The sequence below is a fragment of the Strongylocentrotus purpuratus genome, unplaced genomic scaffold (genome assembly GCF_000002235.5).
Source record: "Strongylocentrotus purpuratus isolate Spur 01 unplaced genomic scaffold, Spur_5.0 spur5_scaffold_7, whole genome shotgun sequence".
NCBI lineage: Eukaryota > Metazoa > Echinodermata > Echinoidea > Camarodonta > Strongylocentrotidae > Strongylocentrotus > Strongylocentrotus purpuratus.
Genome location: NW_022145613.1, coordinates 25,987,034 through 25,999,961, shown reverse-complemented (window position 1 = coordinate 25,999,961; position 12,928 = coordinate 25,987,034). Strand labels below are relative to the sequence as shown.

Genomic DNA, 12,928 nt, shown 5'->3' with positions numbered 1-12,928 from the left:
CGGCCAACAATCCCTCGATTCACAAAATCATAGTGAGACCCGGTCTTCAATTAGATGGGAATCGATAATGTGCCGCGACCAACACTCTGGGTTAATATGACTTGCAAACTATCTCTCCTGGCTTGTCATATGGGATAGGTTAAAGGGAAAGTTCAAGTACTTGTCTGCATCTGAAATCATCTCAATTACTCATTAAGTATAGTGATGACTGTCTTCAAAGGAAGATTTATTTTCCAGTTATGATATTCATGTATACTAGTGTCTCGGCATCTCTTTTGACCTTAATCTTCCCTCTGCCCTCTTTTTCCTTCCCTCAATCATCATTTCCCTTCCTTTATCTAATTTTCTCTATCCTTCCAACTTATTCCTCTGTATTGTATTATGATGCATGATAATGATATAGTTTCATTGGAAAGAAATAGATTTAAACATAATGATACTAATGTTTTTAAACATGTCTAGCACGAGAAGCAACATTTCAAATGGGTCAAAATAGATCAGAGCTGCCATTCCTTTAGAGATATTCAAGCCTGCAAAAGGATTCATTTTCTCAGGCGAGTTCAATACTTTCACTACTCTTTTGCCTCCTGAAAATACAATCATAACTAAATGGTGAGTATTGGTTACATCCCTTGTTGCTCTTTCCCATTAATCACCAAACCATTAATTCAACCAAGTCACTGTCAAGAAGCTTTGATCAAAAGACTTGTCTTCATCAGCTCGAGATTGCCAAATAACCCGCTATTTTAACTATCCTGATCGCAAATTATCCAGCTAATTTGCGTCTTCATCAGCCTGCAGTTGCAATTAGCAGGATATTTGGTCGAGAAAATATCCCAAGCAATATTGGTGTTGTTTCCAAAATATCCCGCTATTTGGGAAATAGTGGGCTAATGTGCGCTTGTCCAAGTTTGTGATGAGCATATCGGTCTGCATGGTGAAGACGCAATTTAGAGCTGACAGGAATACTCCACAAGCAATGGAGATGATGCACACAATGAGTGCATGTACGAATCTGGGTAAAAGTTATGCAAATAGTTTGATTCAGTTAAAAGTGCTTTTATATAATTCCAGAAACTCATACATTGTCATTGCTTTGAGATTTCTAAAAATACTTTTAGTTAAATATCTTTAAAATGAAACACAAACTAAATTGAATGCCTCCCAACTCTTTATATGCATCTACACAATCTACAAATTTATCTACATGCGAAGAGCTCATTTAGGTGAAAACGATTCTTTCAATGATATTTGTAGATACGCCACACAGGTTTGTATATGGATGGATGGTGAGGAAGATGGGTTATCATCACATTGTCAGCCTGTAGGTATATAGGAAATCTGCCAAGTAGGATTGGTCAACAAGCTTCTTTCATCACAAGCACTCTTAAATCAGATAAATATCATAGGAAAATGTCTACATTTTTTGTTTTAACCTTCTCCTGTCCCTCCTAGATGTATACATTTCTTCTCTTATTCTCTCTCTCTCTATCTCTCTTTCCATCTCTCCTTTCTGACCCACCGTATAGGTCGTCTTTTTCCCTCTCCCTCGCTCTCTCTCTCTCCTTTGTCACCTATCTTAAAGGTAAAGACCAGTTATGGTCATGCGATTGCATTGTGAAAGAAACGTTGTGGAATCGATCAGAAAAGGTTGATCATCTAGCATCTAGCATCTGCAAGGTTCTGGAATCATCAAAATGATAAGAAATTTGGCCCATTCTTCGTAAAGTTACAAGCACTATACACAGAAAGATGTATATGGGACTACCCTATATCTCTCACAGACCATGAGAGAAACAAATTTACTAAATATATGAATTAGTAGGCGGTTTCCAAGGAAATTTTTTTTCATCATGTATTAGTCAAAACATATTCTTTCACATGATTGGTAATAAGAGCTTCCATTTCATTTTTGAAATTGGGGCGTTTCCAATACTGGTCTTTACCTTTAAAGATCCTCTCTCTCCCTCCCTTTCTATTTTCTCCTCTCCTCTTTCTCTTCTCTATTCTGTCTGGTTTCTATCCGAGTCTCTCTTTCTGTCTCCCTTCTTTTGATGAATGTAAATTTTGAATTAAGTCGGACATCTACGTACATGTATGTTTGCTGAAAGCTGGAAGATTATCAGCTCATCATATTTGACGCAAATTGAATGCTCCTGTGCTTCTCATTAGATATTAGATGATGTTAATTCTCTCATTTTCTTTACATTTCTTGCTCTTATATCCTCCCCTTTCACTTTTTGTCTCCCTCCTACCCTCCTTTTCGTTTCTGATCTACTTCAATCATAATCTCTTTCCATTTTTATTTTCTCATATAGATTTGTCCTCATGAATATTCATCTATTTTCCCCCTTCCTGGCTTGATAAAGCAATCAACTTCTCAAGAAACCTCACTGCCCATGCACCATCGACTGGGACAGGAATTTCACCCCGAAGAGATGAATCTTGCGTGATCATGGCCTGTCAAAATTAGGTCATCGAGTGGTATGCTTTCGATATGCGCTTCGAGGCACTGTACTCTGATTAGAAGGGTCATTATAATGAAGGAAACAAGTTATTTCTCGATGTTTCTTGTCAGCTAGAAGAAATAAAAGTATCTGTACTACCTAAATAATGTAATATATTCCACAATTTTTACTTTTGTCCTTTGATTTCTTCTTCACCATTAAAGGTACTATATCCCTTTTGCAGCCAACCTCAAATTCTGTAGAACTTTGCAGGAATTATGAATATGTCATGTTTGTCCTATCTGCAGAATTTAAACGTTAGCGGTGTCCTCATATTCAAATTATGCAAGGAAACCTGTTTACTTGCTAGACTTCACAGTCAGACACTATTGAGTGACTGACTGGCTTTTTTCTTCTTTGGTAATAACATACATGAAAAGAGTTGTAAAGGGTACATGAGCATTTGTCTACATCAATAACCCACTTCTTGTGATGGCCAAGATTAAACTGATTGAATCTTTGCGCATCATAAAACGTATGACCATTCGGTACAATTGTCTGAAAATCAAGACTATTACTTTTGGGCTCTATAGCCCTAAAGTCGATTTGACAACTAATAGTCGTTATTTTCCCACTTGAAGGAATTTTCAAGCCCCACATTTTTTAGGGAAGTTCTAAATTAGTATTATCTTTCAAATGCAGTTGGAATTTAACTTTTTCATTTTTTGGCCTGCAAATGGGACATGTACCTTTAAAATAAAACTTATATGCCATTTATCTCCTTCTCACCCACCTCTCTCTATGCCCATACATGAATCTGTATGATCAACTTCTTTTCTCTTTTAATTCAGTCTTTAGAAAACAAACAGGAATAAAATGAGAAAGCATTTTGCATTTTGATTACCTGTGCATTGTTTGCCTCTCAAGAAAGGTTAAAGGTATAGTTGAGTATTGGTAATTTCCAAAGTGCCCCTCCAAAACAAATTTGGTTTATTTCAGTACCATATGAAAGATTATCGAAAAAAACATGGGAGATGATAATAATTCCAAATCAAATGCTCTAATTGTTGTGCAATTTGCTTTCAAAACATTATATAAAAGTGTTTGACGTCCGGACATCACTTTTGACTTTCGACGGTTTATTTTTTTAATTTACGTGTTTAGCTCCCTCTATGTCATTTAACAACCAGCGTATTTACAACGAGTGTTTGAGTTCGTTGGTACGTACAGTACTACAGGTAGCTAGCAGGCGGGTATCCGACCGCGCGCTAGTAATACAGTACAGCTGATCAATTCCAATACGCTGCTTTCACGTAAAGTATAACACACACAGCTCATATCAGATTATCACCGGCGCCGATCGAACGCTAGACAGCTACAGACAAGCTTTGATTGAAATACGATAACGAGATCGAGATTGGAAAAGGAGCTCGAGGTCACGGACGATGGCCGACTCGGACTCAGCTAGTGCTAAGCCTAAGGACAAGGCTAAGGCTACGCTAAATCGGAATAAGACTAAGTAAGACGGTAAGAGGAAGGAGAGAAACAAGCAATGGCAGCTCGACCATCCGGCCCAGAGGAGGCGCGGGAGTGGCTGTGAACAAGGCCAGGGTACGGCGGAGAAACTTCGCGAGCTGCAGGCGGCCTTCTCGTTGCCGAGTCTAGAGGATGCAATAGACATGCCAGCTCACTGAGAGGTAAGTTGAAATGATATACGCCCCACTGCATTGGGTAGGCCTACCGTTTTAATTTGATCTAGTCTAGAGACTAGATGCATGGAATCGGCAAATTTAAGAAATTACGTTTTGTTATCTCTTGCCTTGGATTTTTAATTCAGATTTCATGAATCATATGATATTGATAGTCTAGCCTAGGTCTACAGTAGACCGAAAGCTTCAGTCTCTATATCGTCGGTTGTTCCACTGAGACTACGTCTGGCTCCACTAGACCTCCGGATGAATTTGGTTCAAATGAAAATATTGGAAGCATATGCGATCCTACAATATTCAGTGAACGTTGTCGCGTTGAAATCGAGTCTAAAGTGATGAAATTGTAAATAATAATCTCTTTATGGGGTATACTATAACTCTCTCTCTCAAGGTCAATATATTAATTCAGCTATACAACAAGCTACAATTGACCGATTGGCTATTACCTTTTTGAAATTATATATCACAACTACATATTCCGGGATTTTTATGGTAGCAGCTACCGTTGTACGACCGTAGGCGCTATTTTAAATTTATCAAAATTTACCGGGAGCAACGGTAAATTTTTATATTCAATTTTTTTCGAAAGCAGAAGTGTTTTAGGAGCTAAATTTTCTAGTGCTTATAATACTTCCACAGGGGCATCCAAATATATCAAAATTGTAAAGAATCACTATCCACCCAATTTTCAAAATTTCCCAAAACTTTGTGATAGACCCTACCTTTAATGTCCCTCGTTACAACTGCAGTTTTCTTTGTAATGATGACGTGCAGGGCTAGTCAACCGGGTAAACATCCTGCTCTTTTTAAAAGTCGACAAGGTTATACTATAGCTTGCTTGAGATGTGACTGTCTCATCTATATTTATCTCTACCAAAGAGTGTCTCAACTTCACATACATGACAGAGAACCAATGCATCAGTTATTAGTCATGCAAATTCCAAATCTGGCTAGCTGTGATAATTATTAGAGAATGCCATCTTCAAAATAATTTCTTTTGGTGATTTAAAATCTGAATGTTTTTTACTTTGTGAATGACTTTTGTTTCTTCACTTTTTACAGATATGAAGAACAGACAACACAATCCATCCCCAGCGAAGAAATTCCAAGCAGCAGTAGGGGAATTAGCAGGTGAATAGTACAAGTCACCTTTGACCGCAAATTCATGGAGAACTTGGCCTACTCTGCTGATTTGCTCGCTTCAGGTAGGATTCTGTATACATGTACAAAAGGCTCTGTAAATTGAGAGGAATTTAATGAGAATGCGTTCATTACGTACATGTTTGCAAGATTGAGCTCTTTTTCGGTTATGATCTATAAAATTGGGACATATCAGCAGGTCAAGATAATGCATCTTATTTGCTCATGTGTATGACATGGGATTTTCAATATTGATTTTGTGGTATGAAAATAATGAAATGCTCTATCATTTATATCAGTTTTTATTTTGTTTTCATAATTCCTTAGGCACACCAGCATGCTCGAGTGTTTCCACAACCATATACTGATGTATGCTTCCAAGCGGTATTCCTTTGAGTAAGTATTTTTAGTATCATTTTGTATGTTTGAAGTAAGATTGTGGAAAAGTTGAAACATATCATTACAGTACGGTTACAGTTACAATATCATATTTTGAAGCAAATAGCAAAGTTAATGAGAAATTATGAATGACATCTATATAAATGCTGAAATCACTTTTGGATGCATGCAGAGTCTTGAAACAGCAGACTTTGTATCGTACTTGTGTCGGTACCTGATGTTAAGTCAAGTTGGAGTGGTTGTAGCAGGGAAATGTAACTACCTTTAATTAAGAGTCAATAATTTACAACACAAATCCAGAACTGAAGTGAATGGCTCGTATTCACAAAGGAGGTTTGTACAAACCATGGTTTGGCCAAGGTTTACATCTATGGAATGCCATTTGTAAACTGATGGAGAAGGAATGTAAACTCCATACTTGTTAACAATGTTAATTTACAATTTACGGTATGCGAGCAGCATTCCATAGATGTAAACCATCGTCAAACCATGGTTTGTACAAACCTCCTACAAACCTCCTTTGTGACTACGGGCCAATGAGTCTGAGATTTGTCTAAAGCATTTACTATTCATTCATCATGGTAGTGGTAATACCAATTGTTTGTCTTATCCATCCAGCTACCCAGCAAACCGGGCAAGGAATTTGCTTGCGGTCATCGACTACATGGCACACAAGGACAGGCCCGACCAGATTGATGAACAAGGCAATACAAAGTGAGTGGAAATTAGAAAGAAAGAAAAAAAGGTTTTCTTTTCTTTCTTGTTTTTCCTATTTTTATTTGTACATTTTTTTTTAGATGGACAAGGCAATCCAAAGTGGGTGGAGTAAAAAAAAAAACATGATTTTTTGTTTTCCCTGTGTAGTTGGACAGGGCAATCCGAATTGGCAGTTCTTTCCCATGAAATTTATCAATTTTGGGGAAATTATTAAATATCTAATTGTCCTTCCTGGGAACGCCCCTTTTAAATCGCCAAAATATGACGTCATCTAAAGAAGTTGTCCCTGTACACGACGCACATCTAAATTATGTAGATGACGGACTGTAAGCTGATGGTTTGTCAATCATGCTGCTGATTTTGGACCCTAAATGCGGACTTGGATTCAGTGTAATAATATACTTGGTGTGTAATGCAAGGTTCTGGAGTCATCAAAATCATCATAAATTTGGCAGAGTTTTGGTAAAGTAACAATCACTTACACAGAAAGATGTATATGGGACAACACACATGGTGTCGGCCTGTCGGGGCTAGTACTACCCTGATTTCCTTATCTTTCTATGCTCATTACTCAGCCAGTATACATTTTCTTCCAAAATTGTTTGGCACATGACATTTATTTGTAATCTTGAACATTCAGTGTAAGTTTCGTTAGATTCTGTGAGAATTCATTTTCTTTTTTTACCAGAACTCAAGTTTATCTTTAAGAGATATGAATCATTTCCAATTGACAAGAATGAGTGTGCATATAATGCAACTTGTTACATTTTGCATGTTCTTTTATTTTATGATACAGATATGTTGCAGTATGGTCAAAGCGTGCCAACAACTACGTGGCCCGGAAGGAGAAGGTCCCCAAGACCTACCCCTACATGTATGTACAAGGACTCATCGGTGCGATACTGGAACGCAGAGAACAGGACCAAGGACCACTGTTCTCGAAGGCTGTTCTGCTCCCTGATGACCCTAGACACACAAGGCCCCGGCTTGCACCATTTCCTCCACCACAAGTTGATGTGATCCTAGCCAGGAGACTAGGCCGATTAGAGAAATCCATGTAATCCTCTGTAGTGAACATTTGGGATTGTCTGACTTTAGAACTGCTTTTTTTCGAGCAGAGACTAAGGGATCCAAATGGCGTCCTTCCGTCCATCCTCCGTGACTGTACACAAATTTGAATGAAGTCTAATGTGAAATCTTACCTGCAAAAATCAATTAGGGTTGCTAACTTTCCAACCCTGCATCTGTTTGTAACCATACTTGATTGGTAGATGCCCTTTATTGGCCTCCATGATATTCTGGAGTTGAAGGTCACATAAGTAGGTCAAAGGTCAAATGAGGTTCATTGTTGCATGATTGCATGCTAGACTCTTAATCGCCTCGATTTAATTTGTCCATGTGGCATGTTTTTAGGCTATCTTGAGGATTGGTTGGAACTTAACATTTTGGACTCATTTGGTTGCTAATGATTTTGTGGTCCGGAGGTGAAAGATTGCATGGCTTAGCATTACGAGCATGTATTCTTGATATGTCAGAGACCCTTTGACAAAATACCACCAAACTTGATACTAGAGTGTCCCTGGGGATCATGGGGATGTGGTTATCTGGAGAAAAAAAATCACATAACACATGATATACATGTACCAGAAATAAATTGTTATTGTTGCTAGATTAGCCACCATGCTTGGCACTTGTATATTGTATTACAATAAGAGGTTGGCAAGTTTACAAATGGAAGAAATGTAGGAATATAAAAGACAAATTGTGACATCAGTGTATAAAAGCTCTATGTGATTTATACAATTCATAATTTGTGATAAAATCAGTGCTTGCTCATGTGGAAATGGTGGATATTTCAATTTGTATCTATTTGGCAACCTATATTCCTTGAAGAAGTTACGGTAGTAATTATAAAATTTACAGCCAAGAGGTCAAACCATGAGTCAACAATGTGTTTGGTTTTAGTGACTGTGCATGTAACTGAGGTGACAGTCGATCATGAAAAAGACTATACTTCGGAACCTGTTGAAAATCAACATGGACAGAAGAAAGATTTGTAGAATATCTTATTGTAAATAGTCTTCATTTTTTGTTTAATGCAATCAATGTGACTAAAATAATGCAAGCGAAAAAGAGAAATGATCACAAGACAGCAAAACAGTTGGTTTCATGCATCATTTGAATCAATGAACGTGAATCAGCTCAACGCCAAAGTATTGCGGTTCAAGGTTATACCATCAAGAGATATGCTGCCTGTAACTACTTTGTAGTTTGAAAGGGTGTATAAAGGAATAACGATACAGTTGGGCAGGCGAGTCTTTCTGTTGGTCTATTGTAAAAAACTGGGTCAAATTTTTTCCAATTTTTTTGCAAATTGTAATAAAACTTGGTATACCGATTGACCCGAGGGTGTGCAAGACACATTTGTTGTGTCTGTCTGTTAAGGTACCTCCATGGTAACCAAGCTTTGCACAAAGAATATACTTTTGTTTTAATAATCTTGTGGAGCATATTCTTTCCAAGTTTTAGCAATTTTATAGTTTTGGTATCTTTGATGAGGCATTATAATAACAGTATAAAACTCAATGCATGTGCAGTGTGTAAAATAAGTATGTGAGCAAACTATTGGAAGTAGTTTGATCAATTCATATGAAACTCAGTACACACAACGCAGAATTGTCTTTTGTGTGCGTATAGGACATGACCAGTTTTGAAATGTCTGTGCTATTTTTTTGAAAAACCTTATGTTGGATGTTAATCACTTGAGGTGATATTCATAGTCGAGCATTAGGGAAGATGAAAGACATATATGTACCTAACTATACTTAATTTTGTGCTGAAACTGATATGATTCAGGATTTGAGATCGATATGGAGTATGTATACATGTATACTCGTACACATTAAGGAAAAGAATCACTCAGACAATTTTTAAAGCATTTATATATAAAGTAAGATGTGAAACTTAAAAGATAAAACCAGTTATGGTCATGCGACTGCATTGTGAAAGGATTGTTGTGGAATCGATCAGAAAAGGTTGATCATCTAGCATATAAGTCTTGGTGTGTACTGCAAGGTTCTAGAATCATCGAAATGATAAAAAAATTGGCCCAGTCTTGGTAAAGTTACAAGCACTGTACACAGAAAGATGTATATGGGACTACGCACAAGTGCGCGACACATGCGTTATATCTATCAAGTCCAAATAGATATAATAATTTACCAAATATATCAATTAGTAGGCAGTTTCTCGGCAAAATTTGTATGATCACGTACTAGTCAAAACATTGTGTGCGGGCAAGCACTGAATCAAATGACCGGGGTAATAGTATATTTGTCAAGCGCGTAGAAGCATTACTGTTATAGATACTTTTCTTTGGTAAACTTATCTACACATTGCCTATAGAGTATGTCAAGTTTTTATGAAAGACACAAGATAAGATGTATATAAATAAGCAGTAACTAATAAGTAACAAGACATGGTGGTATACAAATAAAGTATATTGCTCCTTCTTAATGACGACGGTTAAAGTTGTCATAGCGATAGATGCTAAATAAAAATGTGCCTTTTTTAATACACATGATCTGTTTGTATGCAATGGTTGAAATCAACATCACGTTTAAATATTGCCTTCAGTACAGCAATTATAATTTGTATTCATCTCAATAATGTTGTGTAAATTTAACTGTTAGTTATGGCCGAATAAAGCTTTCAATGTACACCATAAAAATATGTTATGTATCTTCATTTTAGCATTACTATAATTATATTAAAATCTTATGTCTTTACACATTTACAAGTTATCACGTACTGACGTAGGTCATGCAATACACAGGCACTGTAGAACACAACTTATTTACAAGAAGTTACAATCACTTTTTTTTTAAAACTTTACAATTGCATGCAGTACCAAAATAAGAATACTGAAAAACACTGCATTATGGACAAGTATGAATCAAGTAAGATGTTAAATTAATTCACTACTGTTATTCATTATAGTATACTGTACAACAATTTTTAATATTTTTTTAAATTTATTTCTTTTTATTTCTCCACTTTCCCTTTAGCCATGTACCTTCATGTTGTTATATATGTTAAAGGTGTCGCTCTGGACCTATAACATATGATAAGACAAAAAATCCACCAGTTATTTCTGATTTCTATCAAATTTTTTAGATTTTGTGTTGTTGTTGTTGTTTGGTATTATCGGCGTTTCATTCTTTTTTAGAATATTTACGCCTTTCACTTTATTTCTTTTTTTTTCTTCTATTTTTGGTACTATTTTTCAATTCATATTCATCTCTTTTTTTTGGATAATATAATCTCAGATCTACTGGTCCATGAAAACCCCTCACCGCAATTGGCACCTTCCTGCCAGACCGGCGCGGTACATTGCGCAATCTTCTCGGCCATCATTGGCCTAGGCAACTCTGGTGCCGGTGAGAGGATTCTGGGGTAGATCTTTTGAGTCTCTTGTTTGGGGTTTACCGTCCTCAATCCGTCTTTACTCTTTCTTACCTTTTCTCTTCTAGTATTTTTCCATTTTGTAAAACCTTATTTTTCTATCAAAGTGGGTATCAACATCTTAGGGCATTTGGTTGTCGTGCGATATGTGCCAAAAAAAAAATGTGGATTTAGTAATTCCTTTTTGAATGAAACATGGATTTAGCTTCTTTTGGAATTGAATGGATTTAGCTCCTTTTGGAATGAAACTGTAATAATGTTGTTTACTTTCTTTTCGAAAGGTTATATTTATGTGTGATTTCACTATTATTATTTAAAAGGAAAGGTTTGCTGCTAAATTTGAATAAAATTTCAGTGACTTTATTGAGAAAATATGATTTATTTTTTATTTTTTAGGTACAATAACATGTTTCATTCCAAAAGGAGCTAAATCCACGAAAATAAAAAATCAAAAAATTTAGTAAACATCAGAAAAGCCGAAGGGAAGATTTTTTCTTATCATTATTGGCAGATAATCAGGTCCATGCAGGGTGACACCTTTAACATATATAACAACATGAAGGTATACATGGCTAAAGGGAAAGTGGAGAAATAAAAAAGGCAATTTACTCAGAAGTACCCAAAGTGGATTTGGCTCCTTTTGGAATGAAACTCTTCACATATTATAAAAGGAAGACAAGTAATATAAAAGGAAAAACGAAGGCCCACGTCATTTACATAGAAGGTAGGTGGACAGATAACCTCGATGTTTTTAATCTAATTTCATCATTCCACAGCTTTGTTCCTACAAACGAAATACAAAATTGCCCTTGCGTTGTCTCACATATTGGTTGATAGATAGAATAAGCCACTTTCTTTACACTGTAGAAGTAATCAACTGGGTCATACGACGTACAATACATACACATACACTACTACTAGGTCGAGCGTACTCGCACTACATACACATACAGTATTCGCATATCGCGCTCAAAAACAATAGCGCTACCAGTACCACAGACCATGCAATTATGTGCAGGCCTCGCATACCATAATGTGTATAATATAAATCAGTCAGCGCGCTATAGACATGGTTCGGATATTACTTGCACGCCCATATCCGATCGTCGTCTTGGCGAAAATTCACGGTGTGCTGCCGCTTGACCGAGAGGTGGCGCTATACAATTACACTGAACACGCCTCGAAAGTAAAATTTTTGATAAATAAAATCATTTGCAGTCGAACAGGTTTTTTGCATATAAATTCACTCTAATGTAATATTTCGGATTTATATCTTCAATGATGCATTCTTAGACATTTATTGTATGTTTTTTATGTTTAGATCATAGTTTCGTTCGCTAATGTGAGTATTGACCAACACTCAACTATTCCTTTAAAGAGGAAACTTCCCCTTTTCTTTATTCTTGTCTTTTCTCCACCCCCTAACTCTATTTTCTTTCACATCATTCATCCTTATTTTTGAAGGAAAAAAAAGAATCTGCTGTTTCACTTCAAGCAGGTAAACCATAGACCTATGGGTGAACACAGAAGGAGAGCAAGGTATGTAGAGATTCTTTAAGCTTACTTTCATTGAGAATGACTTTGAAAACTCATTCTGGTCGAGAGGTTGAAAGCCAGACTAACCCAAAAGTCGGTTCAAATTTAAAATTTGACCACAAATCAAACACACCCTACACAGGTTTCCGGGGGTTTTCTGGTCAAATGACGAAGAAAATCAGCTCAAGACATACATGAACATATTCTTCGGGATTGACTCCTGCCTATGTCCTGGACTCTTCAGTCTTCATCCTTGCAGATTGAAAGGAAGTTTCAGTTACTAACTAATCACGAGCAGATTTAGGGAGTTTCTAATGGCTTCACGTATGCCTCATTTTTAACACTCCCAGAGGTGAACCATGGGTATAGATACTGGTAAGATCAGAAGGTGAGATGGGAAGGTGAGATGGAAAAAGGAAGATTGAAAAAGGAAAATAAAAGGAAGAAAAGGAAACTTGCTGGTGTATACAGAGGGGTTTAAAGTATTCAACATTTAGGCAAGGGGGACAAGGTTCT

At 36.6% G+C, this 12,928-nt stretch overlaps 1 protein-coding gene across 1 annotated transcript; it reads left to right on the top strand.

The window, feature by feature from the left end:
- The first annotated feature begins 3,450 nt into the window (after positions 1–3,450).
- Positions 3,451–9,314, top strand: LOC115920033. The gene is made up of 5 exons (XM_030974903.1): positions 3,451–4,144; positions 5,219–5,361; positions 5,624–5,692; positions 6,314–6,409; positions 7,209–9,314. The coding sequence occupies exons 3-5, from the start codon at positions 5,634–5,636 to the stop codon at positions 7,471–7,473; spliced, it is 420 nt and encodes a 139-aa protein (XP_030830763.1). The 5' UTR covers positions 3,451–4,144; positions 5,219–5,361; positions 5,624–5,633; the 3' UTR covers positions 7,474–9,314.
- Positions 9,315–12,928: the final 3,614 nt, after the last annotated feature.